The sequence below is a fragment of the Schistosoma haematobium genome, chromosome 1 (assembly GCF_000699445.3).
Source record: "Schistosoma haematobium chromosome 1, whole genome shotgun sequence".
NCBI lineage: Eukaryota > Metazoa > Platyhelminthes > Trematoda > Strigeidida > Schistosomatidae > Schistosoma > Schistosoma haematobium.
The window spans coordinates 33123782-33151220 of record NC_067196.1 but is presented as its reverse complement, the minus strand read 5'-3'; the positions used below and the strand labels follow the sequence as shown (position 1 = coordinate 33151220).

The 27439-nt window shown below is 31.7% G+C and overlaps 1 protein-coding gene across 2 annotated transcripts in view; it reads right to left on the bottom strand.

Moving 5' to 3' along the window:
• DNM1_3 (Dynamin- GTPase protein) overlaps positions 1-27439 on the bottom strand; it is a 55746-nt gene that overhangs the window by 18697 nt on the left and 9610 nt on the right. The window contains exons 6-11 of one of the 2 annotated variants that reach the window (XM_051216275.1): positions 26824-26891; positions 17475-24847; positions 16040-16197; positions 10915-10963; positions 7981-8094; positions 2429-2668 (exon numbers count right to left, since the gene is read on the bottom strand). In XM_051216275.1, coding sequence (XP_051073769.1) covers positions 2429-2668; positions 7981-8094; positions 10915-10963; positions 16040-16149 — 513 coding nt within the window. In that variant the 5' untranslated portion in view covers positions 16150-16197; positions 17475-24847; positions 26824-26891. The remainder of the gene's footprint in view (positions 1-2428; positions 2669-7980; positions 8095-10914; positions 10964-16039; positions 16198-17474; positions 24848-26823; positions 26892-27439) is intronic. The other variant, XM_051216276.1, reaches the window with a different exon arrangement.

The window sequence follows — 27439 nt, the reverse complement described above, 5'->3', positions numbered from 1 at the left end:
TTTATTGAACAATTATACACCTTTTTAGTCAAGTACGAAACCATTTACTATGAAAATAACAAAGAAATAACTTTACCATTTAATTCATTCTAACTATACATTCTATATGAATTAGTTTAGGAGTGAATTTTTGAGAACATGAAATAATTAGTCACAATGTATTTGTGAAACATAAGAACTACCATCAAATGTAGTTTACATAGACAGTTATATCTCCTTCGATACTGCCTAAAAATATATCTCCCTCTGTTATTGAGCTTGTACAGACATTAGATGTTTCATTAATGTTGTATTTAGTAAACTCTCCTTTCAGTTTTATGTTATCTCTCGTTATTCGCATTTCTTATCCTCATTACGTCATTAACTTCTCCATCGTAAGAATGTTTACAGGATAGTTAATTAGATTAAATAAAACAAATCAAAAGCAGTTGATCGTAAAACAATCAAGCATATACATGACGACAGATCTATCGTAATATTATTTGTTCCTATTCCATGCTCTCGGTTTTCATGGTCTTCTCTCAAGTTGTATTTAACAATATTTGATTAGGTGGATAATCTGAACAACTACAAACCCTTCCCATTATTAGTAAGTATTACCATTCAAAGTTGAGATTAGACGATTTCACATGTTTTATATAGTTTGTGTGGAAAATTAGGGCAGTAGTACCAACCACTATTACCTAATGAGTACTGTTTAAATACCACTATCTAAAACTTCAGTTGATCCATTTGTTGTTCTATTTCATCGTGATAGAGAAGCTCTACAAACCGGCACAACTATGTATATATTTATTATCGCATTGTTTAGAACGTCTTAAAAGTGCATATATGAAACATTACTAGAAATAAAACCAGAATTTTTGTATTCAGTATATTTTAGGATGAAACTTTGAAAAAAAAAAAACTGATAACCACGAAATAACTCGATAGTAACGTTTTTCAGCATGAGACCAAGTAGTATTGGATTCTTAACCAATTATCCATGATGAAGCAGGTAGTTCACAGTTTTGGAAAGTTGCATAAGTAAACTAATGATGGTGTAAAGAATAATTACAGTTCCATCCCCATAATTCTCATCTTCTTGTTCAAAGATTAAATATCACTTGAATTATAATTGAAAAACATAAATTACTTCGGAGCTGCCTAGATATCATCCAATAAGTTATGTATAGGATATATTACCAAGTCTATACAATATAGAACCCAAGATTCTGCACCTATTTCCTGTGATCACAATAGCTATAGGATGCATTGTCTTAAACAGCATTCACTTTATCGAATTTAATGAAGTCAGTATTCTATACTTTACTATCCTCTCAATAGTCATTTGATAGAAATTAAAATACAGTTTTTATAGTTATAATAACAAAGCACATATCACGTACACACACATCTAGGAACATAAAAAGTAATCACGAGGCCTATGTTATGCTTAGTTGATGTACATTCAACCATGCATATACACATAAATCATATGACTTGAGATTAAGGGCTATGAGAATAAAGTTTTTCTAACAAAAATTTTAAAATTGAAGAGTACAATATGATGCCATGGTACTACTTGATCATATAAAATGACGCTTTAACTAAATCAATGAACGAAGTTAATTTACTAAAAATAGCTAAATAATAAATAAGTTTACAAAAGAAAAGAAAACAGAATAAGATTAATTGGTGTTAGGTGATTTATTATTAGTAGTATGAAAGACGAGATTAGTTCATTGCCTCCTTGTTCTTCTGTCATTCATTACCGACCAATAGTCGACTAGAATCAACATTGTATTGTATGGTAACGTAAAAAATCTATTGCATAATTAATCAATAAGGATAACAAGAGTTTCGTAAAGAAATTGTTCATTTGCAATGATGTGATCTACTACAGTTGTACAACCGAATTGATAGTTATTTTTTTTAAACAATAGTCTGTAATAAAACAGATAAGTGTTCAGTTATTGATACGGTTGCCAAAAACTAAATGGAAATACTTTCAAGTATTCAATGAAAGTTACATAATAATTGAGAATAACATTTATAAGTGAGATGCGAAAGATAATTGTTCACTTGACCAATATAAAGGAGAAAAGTGCACATATCAAAACAACTTACAAAATTAACGAAGGAATGAACTGATAGAAAAACAACCAATTAAATATATCACTTATGAAAACAGAGACTAGAGGATGAACTGAAGAATCGCTAGTCTCAACTATAAATAGTTTCCTTTTGAGTAAGTTTGAATGTAGGTAACATTAAGTCATCCATTCCAACAACTTAAGTTCTTTGTGTGAATATCAACGACGGAACATTGTATACATGTCTGTTGAACAACATATACACAAACGTTTCCAAAACAATGGCTAAAGGATTAAAATAAACGGCAGAATACGAGACGAGACATAAAAACATATAATCCTTGATCACTTACCTGTTCGTCTGGTTTTCCAGATGGATCATGAAACACTCCAGCACGAACTAAAGCAGCTTTCCAAGCTTCAACCGCTTCTTCTGTATCTGCAGATAAATCTAAAGTTTTGTGATCTTTGTACAAATTAACTTTAGGATCTGGATGATGAAGGACAAACGTTGGTCGTTTTGAAAAGAATCCTGTATCACCGCTACGTTGTTTTAATCCATCTAAAGGAAGAACAAATCGTCTCTCACGTTCCTAGTAGAAAAAAAAAGCGAATTCCATAATATTTTCATACGGGATTTTGAACAATAATTCTCTGATAAACTTTATACTACTTTATTATTTGATGGAAAGTATACAGATTAGATATAAGAAACAGTATTTTACATTTTCAAATCAGTCATTCGTATATCATCGTTAAAAGCTGAACATTAATTTAACGGAATGAATGAAAATATGTGCGTTCAAAGAACTAGTTTCAAAATATTGCATCAAAATTCAGATTATTAATAATAATATTATCCTCTCTTAGCTATTTTATATAACATAAGCCCATTTAGTGGAAACACAGCTTTATAAACGTTTCTTAAAGAGCCAAGTAAGAAAACAGTGTGCTTAGGCATATAATTCTCCTACCTAATGTCTCCCTTATAAAGAAAGGTTCATTTTTCCCTTTATTGACTCTCATCGAGGACTGATAAAAAAATGTTCACAGATGAATAATTGTCATGCTGCATCACGAATTGATTGAAGTTAGATTTGTATTTAAAGACGCCGAAATAGTGGTCCGAATGGTTAAGTATTCAATGCGAAACCTGAAAGTTCTGTAATTGATCCCTCGTATGGTTATCATCATTTTTTCTTAGCAAAATACTGAAAAATATTCTATTTAATCCAATCAAGTACAAGGTTAACACATTTTACAAGTGCCTAGATATGTGACAATGAATTAATATCTACAGTAAATTTTTTATTAAAAATTAATTTAACAAAAGAAAACACAATACACACTAAGATGGTAGACAAATAAGGTGCATTATTTTTTTTTTACTAACTAGGCATCAATTAACCATGAACACACACATACTGAATAGATAGCATCCTACAAGAATATCAAGATGAGTATGTGAGTAAATTTTTGTTGAGATAAAAAACAATGTTTGACCTTGTTCATCATATGTTTTAATCTTATTTAAACAATCGATTGATGAGAAATTCAGTAAGAAAAAAAGTGTGTTAGATCCAGCATGAGATCATAAACTAAATATTGTGCTTAATAAAATAAAAGAATGAAATTAATAAAAGGTGTAGATGAAAAGAGAACATAATACTGATAATAATAGTAATAATAATAATAATAATAATAGATTAGTGTGTTAACACAAAAAGGAATTTTGATGCTGTATATACTTTCACAAATACAACACATATTTTCGTTAATGTACTTGTAAAAAAAACAACTGTCAATAAATAAAACAACGGAGATTTAATTGTCTCTCTATTTTGTTTTCTTTCAAGGGATTCAAGTATTTAAAAGTATAATTTAATAAGGTACATGAAAGTCAGACGAGTTTGCAATCACAAAAATGATTAAGACATTATAATATTATATTGATTGTCAACATTGGATCAACAGTACAGTTCGTAAATAATAACCTATATATATATATATATATATATATATATATATATATATTATTCGCATCAATTTATGTTGACACAGTAAGATGAAATAATCGAAGATAAATCCTAAAGTTACATAAATATACGCAATATCATTCGAGAATACACTTTAGTGTTGGATAATTGAAAGTAGTAAATGGGATTTGATAAAATTAGATTTAATGTTTTCTATATGAATTAATAAGTTAACGAAAATATACGTTTTTAACAATCGGTCATTTTATATTTTGCTATTCAATTATTTGGAGCGGGCTATATATCAGTAATTTGGCCAACAAGATTACGAGTCATTAGAATATTTTTCACATCGATTGAGACACTTGAATGAAAATATATCACCTTCAATGTCATGTCCCAACCATTTATTTGGAGCGCTGGTTTAATGATGATAGTACTCATTTTACAACTGGCAGACTGTAAATATAAACATCACCTCATTTGTTTCAGCTTCATTAAATAACTAAGACTACCTGTCATAGAAAACAATTAAATCGAGCACGTGGAACTAATTACCTTGAAAAATTTCATTCTCAATATATCAAATGACTGGTTAGAATTTTACATAATCTTAGTGCATTAGGCTTAAAAAAAATAATAATAACTGAGACAAGAATTCACTAAACTCTTCCGATCAATGAAAACACATATATATGTTAAAATTGATAGAATATTGGTAAAAATCTCGTGAATTTTATTTAAAAGTTTCACATTATATTACTGAACCCATAGATAATATTGATTCGATAATCTCAGCTGTTACTACTAGAAAAGCAATTAATGTGACGTAGAACATTTGCTCTGTAAAATTATTGAAACAGCAACGTTTCCTTTCCATAGAATGGATGAATAATAACTAGCAGTGTAATCTGGTATGTGCATTTCATCCTATTTTAGACTTATCAATTTGATGCAACAGCAATTGAGTAGTGATATTCAAACAGAGATTGAAAGACAGCGTTTAGCTTTCATTTCAAACGTTGACACATAATCTAATGAGTTCAGATGGGTAAGGGTTTAAATTAGTCTGTTGTTGACATTCAGAAGTGAATTTCAACTGGTTTTCTCGGCACATGTGTATCCTGTATAGATTATCATGATATAGCCATTTTATTGCATTTTTCCCACAATAATGTTTCCTTTCAAAAGATTTTGGTTAGCTATAAAGTCGTGATAATTTACATTCATGAGATATACCCTAACTGATAATTAATACTATAGCTATAAGCCATAATTCACCTACATAATCACAACTTTATGGAATTTTATAGGTTTTCTGAAATATATGCATGATAAAGAGAAAGTTCATGATCGATTTTTTTAGGAATCCATTTTAAGTTAGACAATATTTCACAAAACGGTTGAGCTGCAGCAAGTAACAACATCCATGGTCATTCATGTCTACGTCTTCATAATAATAAAATCACTATTTAAAAATAATAACTGTCAATAACTGTGAAAATAATTTACTGTCTGAGAAATATAAAATCAACAATTCCAAAAATGTAGACATATTGACTGACATAAAAACAAGTCACAGATATATATATATATATATATATATATATATATATATAAATTGATTATCGGAACGACGATATGAATTGAAGCAGTCTTCGATGTATTCACACATTATTTGTTACCTAATGTCAAGAAATAGGATAGTTGAGTTTAAACATTTTATATTGTGAAACTCTTAATTCATGGATAATCTAATTTTCTGGGTATTATTATAAAAAATTCGGTTTTTGTTTTTAAACCGAGCTATTTCAAAACTATTTGATAAATATGTGCTTAATATAAGATGAAACTTTCACAAATGTACCAAAATCAGATTATTAGTTTCAATCACTACTTATTAGTCAATAGTACATTAAAAGTGTTGACGACATTCTGTCCTAGTATACTTATTTCATGACTATGAGTTTGAAAGTCTTTCTAATTGATTTATCTACTAGTTAGTTTACTGACAATCAACAATCCTCATACGAAAATTCTATATATGCGGATCCTTGACTAATTGATTAAATTTTTTGTCAAGTTAACTTCATCCTGAGTAATTTCTATTACTAGATCATCACATATATCAATAAGATTGAAAGTAAATGAATGTCATTTTTAAGCAAAGTATCATATTGGTTTGCAGTGAAATCAAGATGTACGTTACGTTCTATTTGAGACTCATCAGCTGAGTGTACCAGTATTGTAATACTAATGTTCTCATTAAAACTTGAACACATTACCTTTTGATTCAAACGCCCAATGCATTGACCATTGAGCTACTGAGTATAGATGGCTCCTGGCTTGTGGAACCAAGATGATTTTCATTTCATCTGTAAGGGTTTGTATCATCCAGTTCTTGATGTAAAGTGTTGGGAACGCTTCGAAAAGCACGATTAAGCTCCCTGAGGTACTAAAGGAGCCGAAGAGATTCCATCCAACCAGAACCTGATCGAGCCTTCTAGAATGTCAACGTGGAATGCTATGAATCGACAATACCACAACTTTCCTTGAGGATTGGCTGAATTATAATGATATTACAGTCAATACTAGTAACTATGAATACCCATGTTTTTTTGCACACTTTTTATTCATATCCAATAACCAATTCCCTTGCTTTTTCCATCTTCTGATTTACGATTGAGGGGTTCTACGCGTTCGACTGTCGTTAGTTGTATATCGTATTCTGCCGCAATCAAGTAGAGGACGTAGGGGACCGGAATTAATTAGTAATAGTTTATTTTTGATTGGTGAAGAAATACATAATTTAAAGACACTTCTCATTCGGAAAAAGTATCAGCTTGAAAGCCACAGAACACGAAAGGACAACTGTCTCAGATCACAGAATATAGGATACTTTAGTAAACCGCATCTATGGCTCAATGCGGGTATGAAGACGGGACGTTTGGTTGGAGTACTCGTTCCGAAATTCGCAGTTGGTGCTAGTTTGTGATGAAAATTACTTTCGTAACCACGCAAACTGAAATCTTCAAACCATTTAACATAATCAATCATTAATTACCAAAAAATTGTGAAGTAAAAACCATCAAGGCAGAATAGAATGAAAACAATTAGTAACTTTTTTCAAATAGTTATTAGAAAGACTATCGCATGAAATGAAATAGTTTACGACGAAAAATACTAATCAACATATGCTATACTTATCAAAACAATTCTTTCCATTTTAAGTCGGGATAGAAAAACTGAACCTCTCAATTTTCTAGTTTATCTTCAAATAAAAATAGTAACAATTGTAATAGTAACAGGATGTGTCAACCAGTCAAAAAATTAATACATGCTGAATGGATGTACATATTATGCAAATTTATGTACATATTTCTCAGCATAAATAACTGGCGAAAAAACAAAACAAATCTAAAAACAATAATTCTGAAGTAAAACAAAACAGAAAAGTTCAAACAGAAAAATAAAACAACCAACATAAATATAAATAAGTAAAAACAGAAGTATCACCAATCATTTTCAAATTGATATATGGTGGTCCAAGTCTTTACCTTGCTGACATTACGAACTGTGACTGATCAGTCACTTTTGATATTTGTACACCTTTCTAAGCGGATCGGCTCGACATTGTCATTTAGTCACAAGTATTTAAGTTGAACAGTAAGTATATGGAGTCAGACGCTTAGTGGATAATGCGTTAGGAGTTCGAAGTGAATGGTATTAGGTTTTAGTCCCTGTGTGAATGCTAAGGATGCGATACTGACGAGTCCCTACTAGGACAGGAGCTACATCCTAGGTTTCACTGCTACTCGCTACTCATCTTTACTTAACTATCGGTAAATGTTAAATAAGTAAACGAGAGTAAAGAATGAACTAAAAATAGGGTGGGCAGATAAACGAAAAAGTAGAAGAGCATCACTTACTTCATCATCTTTGTACCAAGTCAATGTATCTGTAGTTAATACGAACCAACAATAACGACTACCACCACGCAATAGACTTGGATTGATCAAATTAAGCCACCCTTTACAGATTACCTAAAACAAAATAAAAAATAACAAAAAGGATGGATAAGTGGTACATAGGCATGATTCTATGAAATTAAATACAGCTGTACAGAATATAATATCGAAATAGCGTCAAGAATACAATAACTTGTTCGAAATAAAATGAAATACCGGCTAAATAATAGGGAAACGGACTGCTGCGAAATTGTAGAAGTAGAAGAGTAAAACGTCATATAATCAAGAGGTATGTACACAACGACAGTATTTAATAAAATATACTGTCAAGTTACAAAAAGAAATACAGCCAAATCTTTTTTGCAGCCAAAAGGATTCGTTTTTCACAAAGAATGTAGTAAAAAACTACATTTATTTTGAGTGATATTGTCTCAGGCCACTGAGTTGTTCCATCTTAAACAACTCAACCAGGGAGTTGTGATACGTGGACAGATTCCAATCTCATAGCTCTATCCTACATAGTACGTTGTACACCATAAACTGGCCAACTTATTAAATTTTCCACGGAATTATGGTATTGCGAAATGATGTGTGGTGCGGAAACAGAGGGAATAAAATTCCTAGAACTTGGTCAAGCAAACGAAATTGGTATTTCAAGATGATTAACTGGATTATGGCTACTAAGCTAGAACACAGTGCAGAACCTGGTCACTACCAATAGTCAGTTCACTAGGAATGAAAATGAATAAACTTATGTACAAAGAAGGCCATTGCAATCCACCAGTTGAGCCTTACCTTTGAGTACAAAAACAGTGTGTTCAGTCCTTCACTCTACTATAGTCTTAAGTTCCGTTTTTGTTTTCATTTTTATTTCATTATTTCTACTCTTTCCCAATTACATTCACAAGTCTCAATTATTTTCGTAATAGCTGTCAAATGAAAAATTATCTTCATCTTACCACTTTTTCACTGGCCGATTATTGCGTAACTTCATTATCTGATTTCTAAGTCTTGACAACATACCATTTCAAGTTTTGTTAATACTTAGCACTATTCTGTCTTACTATAGAACATTATTTTAGCAAATAAAATAAACTACAAATACGATTGTACAGCTTAAGTTGAGAGGAAAATATTCTTCGTTGAATTGCCTTTTTTCTTCAGTGGCATGGTACTGTCGCTCAATGCCAGTAATATTCCAGAGATAATGGTTGTGTTTGGAAATAGTAAGCTCGGGAAATCCAGGTTTTATAAGCACAACGAAAAAATGCTCCCATCGATAAGTTGTAATTTCGACCTTCTAGAAATAAACTAAAATTATCAAAACGCAGAATGGAGTCCATAACACTAGGACTAACACGGCTACTTTTGATTATTTTCAGGGGTAAGTGGCGGCAACAGAATACTGTTAATCAGACGAAAGTACTTCGCGTTTCTAAGGTCAACACCAAATACCATACTTAGAAACTAACTGCAAATTGATTAAGTGATATTCAAGCAGTATACATTATCACCACACAACAAGACAATGTCATCCACGTATTCGATAGAGAAAAATCATTCTCCAGGAAAATGATAGCATCGATCAACCAATATATTATAAAACTCAAAGACATATCCTTATTCAACTAATAACATCAAAACGCAGTGACATTAAAAAAATCAAGAGTGGTCTTACAGACAGAAAACACAAGCGTTGTCGGATTTAAAACCGTTTAGGAGTGTTTTAGCATATAGTGGAGGGTAAAAAAAATGGTCAATACACCCACGACGTAAACAATTTTCACACTCATTGTGACTCAATCTTTCACCAGTTTTGTACAATCTGTGACATATGGCGGAAACATAATTTGTTCACAATGTCACGCTTTGATGAAGAAGTTTAATATACACTAAACTTGTTTCAACCACATATGATATTGTATGCAAGAAATACGACCTAGTTACTGATAATGGAATATGTAGAGGAGAATCCAAACAAGATATTTAATAAGTCAAGTGTATAAACAAGTGATTTAAGATTTAACCATATTCGTAACTGGTATGAACACGTTTCGATAAGCAACCGATCAACGTGATATTTTTCAGAGTTGAAAAAACTATATTTTTAAACATCCACCTACAGTTGGTTGCTAATAATTGAAGTTATTATCTTTTATTGGTAGAATCAAATAGCAAAATTTTAATACTCTTTTAGTTCATAAATAATTTTAAGCATGAATAAAGAATCAGAACATTAGTGAGTAATGCCATAGTAATTGGAGCAATGGATAGTTGGGTTTCCATTGAAAGAGCAAAGCCCAAATTGATCGATATACTGATGCAACTTGAGTACAACAAAAGATATATGTGCTTTAATATTTACTTTTTTTAAACAAAGCATTTTGCAACTAACTGCGAATTTGTCTATTCAGTATTTCCCCTATAAACAAGTGTGTAACTAATCAGCTATATATAACGCTTATATTATTTAAATTTGGTAACTAAAGTTCAATTGCTTCACTTGTTCATAACATTTCTAGTGTAAATGTTCGAGAAAATTATCAGAAACAAATCTCTGTACTGTTACTGAAATAAGTTTAACTATCATTGCTTAATAATTAATGGAAACTATTCACATTAAAGTGTCAGTCGATTGGGTGAATCGCTTTTACACTTTCTTTGGACAATGTGATATATATATATATATATATATATATATATATATATATCATTCTTGAAGGACTGGATATAAAATGGACCTGACGTATTCTACAGAATAATAATGAAAAGTAATCAGGGGCCGATAGCAGAATATGAGATGGTAGTATTATTTGATATGAAGACAAAGATAACATATATCATATACAAACTACAGATTACTGTTAGTGCTATAAATTCATTAATACCACTTACTTGATTGCCAAGTTTACTTTTGGAACTATCATTTGCTCGTTGCTCAGCACTATGAAGAGTGGGAAGAAAGAAAAAGAAATAGACAGAAAATGATTAATTTAAAATAACTATCAAAATGAGGTTGAAGGAGTTGTCAAATTCTATTGACATCACGAACCCATATAAGTTAGACAGTTATTGAAAGCCTGGAAGCACCGGACGACCGTATAGCCCTAACACGGAACTCTTCAGTAGTGTGCATTCACAACCTCGCGACGGGTAATCTAATCTAGAGCCAGTTTCACGTATAAACTCAGTTCCTCTCTAGTGATGTAGAAGTCTAACTTTAATCAATTCATTTTATGACGCAACCATCTTAAATAGTTTATCGAGGAGTTGAAAGATATGCAAGTGAAATGTCAGCGATTAGCCCACACAAAGATTTTTAACTACTTCGTACGCATCGCACATTGAGTAGTTATTCACATTAATGCATAGGCAAATCAGTAATCATGCACAGATCTGCGTACTACGGATTGAGCCACATCTTTCTGTAGTAAAGCTGATAACAGTACTTGGATTCTTAAATTGAAGCAGGGTTTAAACCTTCAAAAGTTTTACAAGATAAACCTGGCTACAAACACAACAAGTAAAAGTATAGGTGAAATACATTTGTAAATTGATTCCCCACAGAGAATGTGTGAAAAAACGTAATACAAACGATTTGTGTAAAATAAATTCGAGAAATCAATCATAAAAGATTTAAGATTTACATTTTACAATTTTTGTGCTTTTTTGTAACGCATGCAAGTTTTAGGTACGAATCTTGAATGTTATACGTGATCAACGGATATTGAGTTACGATATCAAAAACTGTGTATATGTAGAATCTAAATATTTAAGGATTAGTACGAAATATACCTCACTAACACTTCATTGGAATTAGCCGGTAGTATTCATCACAGATTCACTTCAGTTTGCGTACTACTCCAAAGCAGGGAGCACTGGATAGCTGTTTCGTCATGATATGGAACTCTGCAGTAGTGTGCACCCATGATACCTTGAGGACCAAACTCAAACCCCTCAGGTCTAAGGGTAAGTTATTAGCCATTAGGACTAGTACGTTATTGTTTGACAGTAAACATTTGCATCTTCACACGATTCGTGTTATAGCGCGACGGTCATTCAATGGGACTGGTGATGACTTATTTACTGTAAATATCCCTGAACTATACAGACAAGGGATTTTCACTGAGACATCAAGAAAGTCAATGGTAACGACACGATTATAGCCCTAATGAAGAGACTTTCTGAGGTCACGTGTACACACTACTAAGGAGTACATGACTACGACGAAATAGTTGTCTAGTACTCCTTGATTTTTAATGGTACCTCAATAGACGTCTATTTATGACGAATACCACTTACAAATTAAACCAACCTCCACAAAACCCCTTCATTGGTACGTTTTTTGGAAGCAAAGAGCAAATCAAATGCTAGTATCATGCTTATATACTCCGGAGTTAGGTTATTAAAGCATCCAACTTTTAAGCAGTGGGTTACAGGTTCAAACTCATCACCAACGACTTAGGTTTGCATAACCAGATAACTCTGGGAAATGAAAAGTGCAGTTTAAACCACAGTCATTTATCCAGTCACTTGACAAGAAACATATTTATTTATAGTTAGAGTAACTGCAATTCATTTAAACATGCTTGAACGTAGACAGGGTAAGTAGCAAAATCATACTACACTAAATTGCTCATTTGTAGTGGATATATTCTAAAAAATAACCTGATAAATCGTTATTTCAGAATTTTAAAAAAACATAACTGCACACAAGTGTGATTTTAAATGTACAACTGATATTATACAATGACGTTTGATTCAAATGAAGTAATTATATTCTAATATGCAATGTATATGAAGATGAAAACATACTAAGAATAGACAGAAATTTACATTCTTTAGACAACAGGTCATTTGTTAGAAATTCAATTAATATATACGAACTTCGTAAATACGTTATTTATTTAAAACGTAAATGGTCATATAATAGAACTACAATTTATTTGATACGTTGTTAACACAATCGATGGTGTTATTTTTGTCGGTTATCTTGACTCTTCATTCTTTGAAAAATCTTATTTGCATATCCACGTATGAATCATCTGCGTAAACAAAATTACTTATTAATAGACTAATTTCATATAGTGTTACTTGACAGATTTAGTTTCAGGAGTAAAGAATTAAGTGAAAAGTTTGTATAACATTAAGATTTAAGATAACAGACATGAGATGATTCTATTGACTTAGATTCAATTGTTGGTTGTTACAGTTCGTTTTATTTCTAGTACAAATATTGTGCGGATCTATCGTGTGAATGTAGTGTATCAAATTAAACACACAACTAACCACGCCACGGCTTTTCATAATACAAATAAAGGTTAATTATGTAAGGTGACTGTTTAATTAATTCTTAACCACAAGTTGATCCAGGCCAAGTTTGAAACTTTATAATAGGAACTTCTACAGATTACACTACAGTTAACAGTTTCTAACTGTTAAACAGGACTAATATTAGCGGTTCATTTTAAATTTACCAAAATTATACAGAGTTATTATGATACAATTCTTAATGGATAGATGAAGAAAGAATGTAAAATACTTTAGTCACGTGTATGCACGATTTTTTAAGTTCTATACGTGACGGGACAAAATCGGCGGTAAACAGATATGATATCGGGATTACATAAATGTTAACAATTAATGAGATTATTTTTATGACAAACAATGAATAATAATATTGGGAGGTTGGATCTACTTTCGGTTTTCTAAACTACTGTTCATTAAGCGGACAGATAAACAGAGGAAAATGAAATAGGAATCACACAAATGCACCGATGTTACATATATGGTCGATGAATTCAGACACGCCTGAAACCCATTAGCTTTATCTGACTTAACCATGTCCTGAGCTCTGGATTATATTGGAAGCTATGGTTTCGGAAACCATACTGGTCAAGATGATAATTGTATGACAATTGTGAGATAGTCCCTATCCTTTAGTATGTCCAGCAATCAACTTTCGATCAGTCTCACAAATTATAAACACAGAAAAGACATCTGGCATCGAACCGCTCGATGCCTGTAATTCTATTTCTTATTCAGTTATTGAGAACTGACTCAATCTTTAAAAAAGATTGGAGTATGGTGTCCAATCATCATTTAGTCTGCTCATCAAAGTGAATCGCCCAATTTTCAAATGAAACACTGCTTGCCTGTAGACCTAGTCTCCTCAGAGACCCTAAGCAATAACTATTTCTCATCACTGTTGTTGTTTTATAACCTCGGTTAATTTCCACCACAACTCATAAGTTATTTAAGTAGTATCCACTTAGGTTACTTTGAAACCTTATCATGTTCTGAATCGGACCGAGATCTATTTCCCACGATCTCCCAATTCATGAGGCAATCAGATTCGCTGATTTTTCATAGCTTTCTGGTGGAGACTGACCGACGAACGCTACTGATGCTTATACAAAAGATTTAAAACTAAAGGGTGGAGTTTAACTATATGCTTACGGATGAAAATATGGTTTATTCGATTCCCCTACTGAGTTAATGTCAGAGGTTCCTAAGTCAAACAGTACCCCCCCTCTATTTACGAATTTAGTTTATCCTAAAAGCAGATAGTTAGAAACAGTTGTATGAGATGACCATTACCATAGTTCAGTTGTTGTAGAACATTGAAAACCTCACCATAGTGTTTTTTAAGTTGTCTTTACAACTTACTTAAACACTAATGTCATTAAACATAATAACTAAATCTGGAGGCCTAGCTTTTAGATCAGGAAGCATACACTAAATTTCGTCTTCATTTCACCTGAACCCCAGTTATAGCGGGAGCGTAACCATATATTTTAAAAAGAAAATGCTGAATATTCCTATCCTTCTGAACTTTTACTGTCTCACCCAAGTGAACAACTTACAAGAGATATATGTTCAGTCCAAATATGTCCATTCTGGTTTTAAATTAAATGATCTACCTACATTCGCAATACTACGAGTTGATGTCAACTCTCCATACACCTTAGGAATGAAGCACGATGGCTTTCCACAATGGCTAAATGATGTCAAGTGAATAACCTCTATTGTCCTGTAGGTGGGTTTTAAAAGTACATATGATTCGGTATTCGGAAGTCTGGCTATTGAAGCGTAATGTCAAATTTAGGGCAAGGTTTGACGCCGCAAGCTCGAACATATATTTTGGATAAAGTATTAAAGAGACAAAGAATAACATTTCGTAAGACCGAACTGATAGGATTCATTGCACACATGGGAGAGGATACAGCCAGATAGACATGATAAAAGGATATCTACATGTTAGTTGTGAATAGGATGAAGTCAAATGTAGCGTGAGGCAGGTGAACGATCGAAACATCTCGGCTACATATACTGTGGTAGGATATTTATACTGCACAAAACTGGAAAATTACCATATTAATATAGATAGTTTATCAACAGAGAGGGTTAGACACAAAGCATAGGAAATCACCGTTCGGGGTCAATTACAGTCAGGTCTTGTGAACATTTGTTGTAGTGTTGGCTCTTTACATTTTGAATTATTTCACAAAGGTAAAAAAAATCCGTTGAACATAAAATTTCCCAATTTTAGTGTCAAGATTCCTAATCTCTTTGTTTAAAACTATTCACGTCTAAAATGACAAACATTTAGAAGAGATTTTAATGGATGTGTGAACAATCATGAGTCAACGGTAAATAATACAAAAACCTCAATACTATAAACATAGTACAACAGGAGATCTCTTACTACTAGCGAATTCCTATTCAAAAGAAACTTTGTGACTATTTCAAAGAATAAAATATGAGAATTCGACCTTAACCACTGTAATCTAGAAAAAACATTTTATCTCAAATCCTTGCTTATTAACTAAATACTTAGATTTTCATTTCCCTGAACGTGAGTTTGTAGATTGTGATTAGAGGGTAGATTAGTAAATTGTTCTAAATACCATGATGTTATTGATCAAATAACCATATATTGTTTAATACCTTCTAGTTGTTGAATACATTTTTATTATGACTTCTAAATAAATAAAGAATTATCTCACAAATTAATTACTTTTGGAAACCGATAAAATCTTCATGATTTGTATTCATATAAGCTAATTGAAAATCAATTAATGTTTGAATTTGTTCTTTAGTAGCTATTTCTAATTCACGAACCCGCATATTGACAACACGTTCAATTTCTTCACGAAGCCGTGGAAATCGTCCTACCTATGATGAAAGCAAAATTTAAAAATAGAGAAACAGAGAGAGAGAGAACGCGTGAAAGAAAAATTATAATATAACATACTAAAGAGTAGATAAGAAAATATATTTCAAAAAAGTGAACAGATACATAGATAGTTACCAAAGGTAAGTAAAAGTTTAATTTCAGAGTTATTATGAGAAACAGAAACAAATTGCAACCATCTAAAAACAGACGTACATGCAGGCTGATACGTTTTTTTAGAGGCGATAAGCTTTAAATGATACATCATAAGATAATATGGTAGTGTATGTATGAGTATCTATGTAGAAGGGGTTGGAATATTTTATCAACATAACTAATCAGATTTTCTTTTACTTAATTTTTCGCAATAAGATTAGATAGTAAAATGTGTGCACATATGAAGTATCTAATCATACAGATAACTAAGTAAAATGGTTAATTTACGTTAAAATCAAGTATGACTTCATTTATCAGATAAATACAAATCATGACAACAGATGTTTCAGACTTTAGATAATGCATACACCACAGGAAACAGTGATATTAGCAGGCTTAGTTTGCAGTAATCATAATAAATAATAGAAATGATCTATTTCTATACGGAGCAATTGGGGTGAACATTTAACTGACATATATATATATATATATATATATATATATATGTATTTCGGTGGTGCTTCGTTCTCTGAGCTGGATGGTTTCGTCGTGGAGCTTTTTATTGTTCTTCTGAACAATATCATCACAAACTTCAAGTAAAAGTGAAGTATTCGAATTTCTCCACATGTGACTCATAGCTTGTCCTGTCGACCTCTTTCTTGACTAGTTAATCAGCTCAGCGAATAAAACTTCATCCAAATCATTCACTTGAGCTACAAATCTTCTCCACTATCTCACAAACAATAAATAACTGAAAATTATTCAAAATAACCGAGTACTACTGGATGGTATTTTCCTTTTAAATCACATTCTCATCAGTAAATATACGTGTTAAAAAGACTCGAAACAATCATACTTAAGAAATGCCAAGCAGTTATTGCTGACTGTTGAATCATTTGTGAAAAATCCAACCAATGATATTGAAAATTTATTTTACTTGGAAAAACAAACACTTTGATTCGTGTTATCATCATATTTTCATTGTGTTTTTAAATCACAACGATTTAGATACAAAACCGATGAGTTCGCATAGAAAGCATATATTTCTATGGAAGGACTAAGTATGAATGACAAATAAAATTGTATTGGTAGAGTGATTATAATCAGTGTGAGTAGAACTTACATGAATATTACATAACAATCTAATGAACGTGACCTCAGTTTGTTTAAAAGTTATAAACAGTGATGTAATTGTCGTAGAATCTGAGAATTTTGTGTACGTGTTCGTTTTTATAAAAAAAGTTATTCATGACTGTACTAGTCAGTGAAAGACAACAGAATAGATGGTTAAAATTAAAAAAAAGACACTTATTCAATGTCTTTTGAAATTTTAATAACTGATCGACTGGTTCAGTGAAAATTAGTGGTTGAGTATGTAAACAGGTATTATTTTCAGATAGAAGGTATTATTTTCACTTTGTTCAATTATTATTTCTCTATAAACTAGTATCACATTGAAGTTTTATGATGACTTCAATTTCTCGGATTCATTTATGATATGCACAATCTGGAATGTACGATCACCTACACACATACACTTGGATGAACACAAATAACAAACATGTGATATATGAATTAAGCATAATGATTATAGAACACATTCAATTTATTTCATGCAGATGATTGGTTATCTGTCACTATGCCTTCATCGTTAACACAGAGTGGTATATTTTCATATAAAAGTAACTGTATGTGGTCTTAAATTGGTGGTTGATTTATAAGAGAGGTAGAAAACCAATATACGCTTATAAAAAAGTTCACACGAATTAATGTTTGTTTATCCATACAAACTCTTTTATGCATGTGATAAAAGCTTGATATATTTTTGTCAAATGAAACATTTAATCCAATAAAATGAAAATCAGCCCTTAGAATACAATGATTACAACACATGTTCTAAAAACAATAATTATCAAGGGTTATCATGCGTAAATATGACATACTGCAAATAATTTCTTAAATATTAACAAAAAAATGAATCATATTTCTTCTACTGGACTTGATAAATCATTTGTTAAGCAACATCTAGTGTACAAATTGCAAAAGGCTTGTACATTTTTGTAAAGTAACTATGTATCTAGGATATAATTTATTTAAGTTCAAGTTTTCCCTGTTGTTTATCCTCAAGAACGAAGACAGAGGAATATCGAAAAAAGTTAGGCTAGAACAAAATATAAATGTATAACCGTGTCGGGTGTGAAGCAGTTACCTACTGAAGACAATAGAAGATGGTCGTGCGATATTACAGAAGTTAGATATTAACACTGTTGAATACTGGCTTAATAGTTCTAGAGGTTAAGTGTTCGCGCGCAAATTCGTGGATGGGCACTGCTGGGGAGTACCATAGTATCACAAAACGGCTGTCTAGTGCTTCCAGGTTTTTAGTGGTGATCTAACATTGATCAGGTCATGGTTTCAATGAAATAAATTTGAATTAGGCAAAAATAAAAAACTGGGGGGAGAATAATGTAAGCTCACTATATATCGCGGTTTCTCTTCAGCTACTTACAACCATATTCATATTAAAGTGTATATTCGGAGCATACACTTCAATACGAATAGAGTTGAAAGCAGCTGAAGAGAAACTATAACATATGGTGGGTTTACATCATACTCCCCCAACTGTTGTCCTGGCCTAATTAAAGTTCATGAAGGGAAACAATTATCTGCAATTTTTATCAATGAGTTATTTTGTTAATCGTTTCAATCTGTGCTGAATAGTGATTCAGACGGTACAGAAAACTTTGAATCCTGTCAGTATTTTTAGCAGACAGAACTTTGCTGTCCGTTCATTCTAGATGAGGTTACAGCTACTCATAAGCATAATAAAAATATATGATTACATACTTAAGTGGAGTAATTAGGATGAGGTTATCATGAACGAATGTCAATGAATGTGTAAAAGTAAGATTATTTAACAGGTAGACTTATTTCAAACAATTATTCTTTACCAGGGAAAATGGAGCTTTGAAACAGAATGAATACAGGTTTATTCTGCAAGATCTTCCTGTTTTTGTTTTGTACGAGCTCATCAAGAAGCATGAAATGTATGAAAAAGAATTGAGCAGAGAATGGGAACTTTCTTGAATATATTATCTACATATATTTCTATTCGTAACAATCTGATGGAGTATTAGAAAAAGACAAATAATTCATTTCAGAAAAACAGATAAGAACAACTTTCTCTACACTTTTGTATGTATCATGCTATAAAATATTAGTTTGGTAAACAAAAATAACTGGGTTAATTTGTATAAACAACAATAATGACAAAAAAAAACTAATAATCTTACTACACTGTAAACACAATCACATCTTGAGGACTAGCTGACATAAAAACTAAATGGTAAAACGAAGAAAGAATATCTATTACATACAGATAAATATACAACAACAAATATTAGAATCGAAGTGAAACGAATAAAAAGTGGAAACGTACATACGTAATAGCGAGAGGATTACATGGCAATTGTGACGTAACATACAGATTAGATGACTGGATTAAAGTTGGTGAAGAAAAAAATTCAGGAAAGTGTTTTATGAAAAGATACTCATGTACACGAGTACGCATGCATATACATATTCATACATACATACATACATACATACATACATACATACACACATACTACACACGTGTAATATAAACACACAAGTATATACAGAAAAAGACATTAAGCCATCAACAACACTAATTTCATACTAACATTTGATGATATGTTGATAACTTATGATTCATAAAGTATTCCGTAAGCGAAACGTGTATAATCTGGTGATAAACGGATGAAAGAATAGTAAAGAGAATATCTAGACCAAACTGCTGTAGGATAGTTATATACATATAATACTTGACTTGATGGTAATGAAGTCAGTGTAGAAACGAGTAATTAAATGTTAATAGTAAAACAAAAAAGACAGCCACTTTTATTAAAAACGTTTCTTCACGCACTGGTATAATCCGAAGAGTAATGGAAACGTATAAATTAGAATTCAATGGTATCGTGAAAGTTATCTTCAGATTTAATCGTTTTTCACGAACTCGGGTAATTAGTTGCCATGCGGTGACTAAGTATTAGAATCGAGATAGATCTCTAGTTGTTCTACTGGGAAGCCAGTATCTGTAATGTTATGATTCAGTTGCTACTTATTGAATGACTTCCGATCTGTTCTATGAACTGACTACAGTTAAGAACGTGAACCGAAGGATTTCAAATTATGAGTCTAAAATATTGTGCTCCCAGTAAAAAATGATGTTCAACTGAAATGAGATAACGATGCAACTTACTGAGTACAGAATCGTGTACTCAGCTTTGAGTTACGCCTAACGTGTGAGAGCTGGTGGACACTAACCAATTCTTCAAACTGAAGAAGCAAGGGTATACAAACCTGAAACCTAGTGGTTGGAAGTAGAACTACTAAACCACAGCTCCATAAATATATACAGTTGCGAAGTTTCCAAATGGGAGCAAATAAATATCTAGTACACCCTGAATTTTAATTGTTTTCTAGACTCATGTAAATCCGTGACGAAAACTGTTTTGGAATTGAACAGACCTCCATGAACTAGCAAAACGAATTTCAACAAAAGACAAAAAAGTATCCGGCAGATGAACGCAATTACTAAACATAATGATGATTTTCGATAAAATGGCTAGTCAACTAGACGGGATGTTTTGTACTGAGGATGATACAACTGGGAAAATGTATAAGAATCGTCTAAGTACAAATTCATGTTTGGGGTAACCTGTTATTTCTTTTTACAACACTGAAAGACAGAATATGGATCTGTAGGAGACTTTTATAAACATTTTTCTTTCGGTATTGAAAAAGATGTTTATTGACTCGCTATTTCTGTAATCGGAAATTACTTTGTGCGAATTTTTCGCTGATGTGATTGCTCAAAAAGAAAATGTCTATTAATATGGACGACCTTAAAACCATTCTACAAATTCAGAAAACGCACAGTAATCCTAATCAAATGAGGCTTCTAGATGCACTTACAAGTTCTCATTTCATTCCACTTCAACCTATCAACCAGATACATATGTAAGCATCGCAAATCCCATTCGTGAATCCAATTATGATCCTGAATTTGATATCATGTTTGATTCCAAGTTTCATCATTTCAAAGGCATATTCCGTGTCGACTGCTGAGATCTCGATGATGCAACTATGGTTTGTCTACTTTTTAGAAGACTTGGAGCACGTGAATATAATAAATCTGTGAATTTCATCTTGCCACAGTATCCTTTGTTTTCTGATACAGTCCAAATATTTATCTAAAACCAACTGGCTGAAAGCCGAGTGTTTTACCTATTAAGTCACTACTTCTTGAACCATTTTACTATGCAAAAACATTTGATCAATAAATTTTTATTAATAGGATGCATTGCCAAATAATAATAACGGTATATCGAATCATTTAACACAAAAAAGCGATACTTTTAACCGTAAATATATCGTTTAGTTTCTTAACCTTGTATATCAAAAGTGCTATAACATAAATGTAGATGCTAATTGTGAAGAATAGACTAAATGCATAGTCTTATTCAAAAACAATAAAAGACTCAAATCAAGACGTGGCATTAGTTCATAAAGTCAGTGATAACTGGATTGAGTCGTGTAATTACGTCCAGACTACTAGGTTGGGATCTACACCAGTATCATAACTATTGGTTAGAGACTTTGAATGTCATGGCTGAGAAACATTCGCAATGATACATGTACATGCACTCTTTGTCTTCCCTTAAATCATATGTTCCTTATTTATCAGAAAGAAAATTCTTAATTCTACGAATCCATATTGTCAAATTATATCCTACATGTTTAATCTTTTCTATAACCATTAATACTGTTTTTACATATGCTACTCAGGTATCTCGTTATATTGTAGACTGGCAATTTGAACCGATACATAAATGTTCCAAGTTTTATTTTTTGTTTATTTAACTGAATGAATTAAAAACGTAAATAAAGAATAATACATCATACGAATTAGTTATTATGAAGTACATGTATGATAAACAATGTAAATACATTAAGTAAATAAATAAACATATACATATTGATTTGGATTTATTAGTGAACAAAGGCAAAAGATGGATATACCAATCGATAAGTGATGTATTGATTAATTATTTAATGAGATACACAACCCATTTAATATAAATTAGCATAAGAATGAATGAGCAAATATTCAGTGTGTCTTTCATCTAGATCATATGACTGTTAAATATTTATACAGAAATCAAGCTGAGTAAACAAGTAGTTTCTCAGACTCCAATAATGTTCTTTTTCATAAGTGAGGGTAAGGAATCAAAATTGAGAAGATTGAGAACATCAGAAGGATGTATTAACAATCAAATAAGAGTTGGTGAAAATTAAGTGTCAAAACATTGGAAAAATGATGGCTTATTATTATTATTATTATTATTATTATTATTATTATTATTATTATTATTCATGTCTAATACGGACCTTTAGGGCATATCCTTATGTACTATCAAAAAGAATTACCCACACGGTGTACATTCAAATGTCCAGTATGGATTTAATTACGAGTTCTACAGGCAAACTGATGACATCGCTACGGGTTAACCACTCAACACTTTCTAGAGGACTGTTTCATGACCAATCTTAAGAACACGGTACTTAAAACAACGATTGGCAACTTTTACTTAAACAAAAGGTATATGGATGACACTTGATTATTTGTGATGAAAACAGTGACCTCAATGTCATTCTGGATAAATTCACTGGTTGGTATCAATCCATCAAATTTAGTTGCAATCAGAATCGAATTCCAAATCACAGTTCCTCGATGTCTTATGAAATAGAACACCAAACGGTAAAAGGAGGCACCAAATATCTATGCGCCACACTTCGACATTCGATTTGTATGAGGGCTGAAATACTGCTCGGGAGCCCAAACCACAGCAGAATTTTCATAGCTGAGTCCCATTAAACCGAAAGAGAAACTTGATTCAATGTTTATCAGAAAAGACCAAACGAATAGGCTCAGAAGACACGATACACGATAGAGGAAATATTCAACCTACAACAGATATGCCTCAAAAACGCTTATATATCCAGGTTTGTTGAGCGAAACGTGAAACGAGAATTACAACTTGCAAGAACTCACACAGTTCCTAAGACAACTCTTCATGAATATTGGGTTCATCTTCAACCGAGGTACTGCTGTAGAGATTTTGTAAAATCGTCCAGCGAAACCTTTGAGGGAAACTTTTTATGCTGGCTAGCTTCATACCGTCCTTTCCAACTGTCTCATCATTCACGGATATTTCAAGGACAAACTCTCGCATTGTTTATTTATACACTTAACTGTTCTTGTGGAGCACATTCCATTGGCCACACAATGCAAACGCTCTTTGAATGCATCGCCAAACATTTTCTTCACTGAATTGTTTTTTAATTCTTTTTCAATGACACCGCAGGTTATTTTCATTGTTTGTTGGATAAACGTTTTACATAAGTAGGCAAATGATGCTGAACAGAGTACAACTATTGCTAACTTAATTACTCAGAGTTAAGTACCTTAATTATTGAGTAAAAAATATCCTCAGGATTGCGGGATGTGAACTTACTTAAACGACTTCATCTCTAAATACCGCTTCCATTATAAAAAGATTTCAAAAAATATTTTCAGTTTCCAATAAACGTCTCTTCACTACAACAAAAAATTATTGCTAGTACATCGTTGGGAACAATTACGAGGGTGATTTAAAAACCGAAGGATAATAACTACCCTACAAGAAATATATAAGCTGAAGAAATCCTAACAGAACAAACATTGGATACAGATTTGTGATTCGACATTCATTTTGAAGAGAAAGTCAGTATCAATGTACAGAAGTATATTTCGTTGAATTTGTGAATAACTTTACCATGTAAATGAAAATAAATTGAAATATTAGCTCTTTATTTTCTCGAAATTTCCCTACCACTTGGCAACGAGTTATTTTCTCATGTGCCAAATGAAAAAGTTGCCAAACTTCTAAGCCATTGTAAACACAAAAACTTGACAGTTAAAAACTGAACAGTATCATGGGAGACTGGAAACAATTACCTCATCTATAGTAACAACAATCTAAATTTAAAGACCTACGTGGCCTAATCATTTGATTTTAAACTAAAAAGAAACAAAAATTTAAGGTAAATATGGCTAATTTATTTTAAGGACTCTTATGCTATTATTTGGGATTTTTTTTACATGGCAATTGCTTTCCATTTGTGTAAACACAAGCATATTTCCTTATTAAATATTTGAATAATAAAAAAACGTCGCATAAAATGGACAATTTATTTGTGCAATTAATCAATCGATTATATTTGCTCACCTTATCACTACATTGTTGCAAAACATCGGTCAATTTAGATACAACCATGTCAACGCATTTTAATGATGGAATTCGAAGTTTTTCAATCTGTTTTCGTACTGTAGCATCAAATGCCATATCCGGTGTAAACAATCCAGGCCTTTATTACATATATTGTCAAACAAACAATTAAGCACAAGTTACTGAATTAGCAACATAATAGCAAGACTAACACTAATACCAATAACAGTGGTGATAATAATAATGATAATTGAATAGCAAAAATAATTATAATTATCATAGTTTACCTGTTTCGAATGTCAATAAATTTAACCCATCTCTATACAGCACATATATATGTATGTTAGATGAATGTTTACCATAATGTAGATAAACTAGTACACGACAATTCGCGTTACGTTCATATATAAAAGTATGAAAGTAACTTCACCTTTTGAATCAATTCCATGTTCAATACCAAACACAACAACTTGTCTAATACCTTAATTCCATTCAGGTTGAATTCGTATTCAACAATTAACGATGAATTACTTCAAACAGCTAACAGTGATAATTTAACTTTGTATCATTAAACATTAAACTTAGTTGGACTGTGACTAGAACATTTTAAAACTAGACTGTGAACACGAATGAATGACTAAGCATTACTGAATACTGAACTTGTCATTTCTAATTATGATGTTCTATGAAGTATAACTGAATCAGCTTAGATTTACGCATCACATGACAGTTTTCGTCAAGATTTCATTAGATAATCAGTATTTCCAACTTAGTTCAAATAACTCTTTAAAACTTTTATCTATTACTTCAGCCAAGATGGCGAATCATGGTGGTAATAGTACGTTGTTTGTTGAGAATGGTTTAATCTATGTTGAGCACAATTTTCCTGAGTTCCCATTAATAGTATTAAAAATAGTATTAAAAGCGAATCTTTAGGATAAACTGAATTACATTATTCCGTCAAATTTGATTGATCGAGCAAAATCGATTTTTAATATAACCATAGATAAAATTCAAGTGATCGATTTCTACACAGTTCTCATCACATTTATACTGTAATATTTATGATTATAGAAGATTAACCAAACCTGAGAGTTTATCTAACAAAGTTGCGTAATAAGTACAAACTGGTTAAGACGTTTTGCAAGTTTAAGATTATATATATTCTTATAACATTTTGGTTTCCGATTCGGATTATACCTGATGAAAAGGGAATATTGAGATTCGTACGACAAGAAGATAAAACTGTTGGCAGATGAAAGCTTTATTCATTTTGAAAATACGGTAATAACGTATTAGCCGAATGCAAATTTACACACAGGTTCTACTGGCATTTGATGACTAGTCGATACATTCCATTCATGATTCAAAATAGTGGGAATATAAAAACGTATTTTACACTGAATTAATGTGAAAGAATGTAATATGAAAAAACCCAGATTAATTTGAAACCATCTTGCGTTTTATCTCGTCCAAATAGATTTCACTACAACTAATCCAGCTACCAGCGACCCTACTAGTAAATGGTCATGGATCAATAGAACAAACCGGTCGACTTGAATATAAGAGTATGTGTAGAAAATGAAGCTTACAATGGTAATTTGTCACGAACAACAAAAAAATAATCCCCATCGTTCCAAAACGATACTGTGAATTGCCTTGTGATATAGGAGTATATGTTACCAGAGAGTTTAAAGTGAACAGTGGAATATGGAGAACGAATTTGATGACGCTTCTGTATTTACTGGACAGACTGTACCAAACTTTTACAATCCAGATGAATACCCCTTGGGGATACGTGAGCTAGTGATATTGATGTTGTTCAAAACAACAATTAAAACTTCACAATTAAAATAGATTAGGTTCAGAGAATGTACTATTTCAATCACTACATTATTGAATACGAAATCATCAATAGATGGTCATCGGTAAAATCCTCTGCAAAGACCACTTACTTGATGCTTAAACGCACCTAAATAACTTCACGTACATTTACAAGTAATCAATAAAATAAGTAAAATCTACACAGTAAAATTCAATTTATAAATGAACAAAAATTTTTTGAGTTTATTACCTATTCAATCGTCTATAAGAAATTAAAAATAATTTTTTTACCTGACACCATGAATATTTTGAATAGCAACAGCGATTTCTTTACGTAGAGTTTTTTCATCGAATTCAATCTTTAAATAAAAAGTGATACAATAATAACCATATAATTGTTAATAAACATATACGAAAAGACAAATTTTACACACAGATTTGTACGTATAAGAGGAAATGTTCATCTGTCGTCTATGAGGATTCCTATAGATTAGAAGTTTACTAGTTAATAAGGATAATTGATGGATTTAAACATGAACTCTGGTCACAGATTTTTGAATCTCCTACCAGTGCCACAGAACTTCACATTTGAGCCCAGAACGGAAGACAGAAGGTGAGAAATACGGAAGGAGCCTTAGCTTTGACGTCAGTTTACGTACAAAACAAAAGTGTATTTTTAGGTTTATGGGTAATCTTGATATTCTGGAAAAGTGCAAAAATTAGTAAAAAAAAAAGCAGATAACTATCTAATCACAATATAGCACATAATCCATCGTTATTCCGGAAATCTCTGGAAGTCTCTATTGAACCCTAATTAGATGAAGTGTTTCCAGCCTTCTCTTAGCTTCCGAAGGTTTTTAGAGGAATTTCCAAAGGCTCCCAACAATTATTTAAAATACTAAGTTGT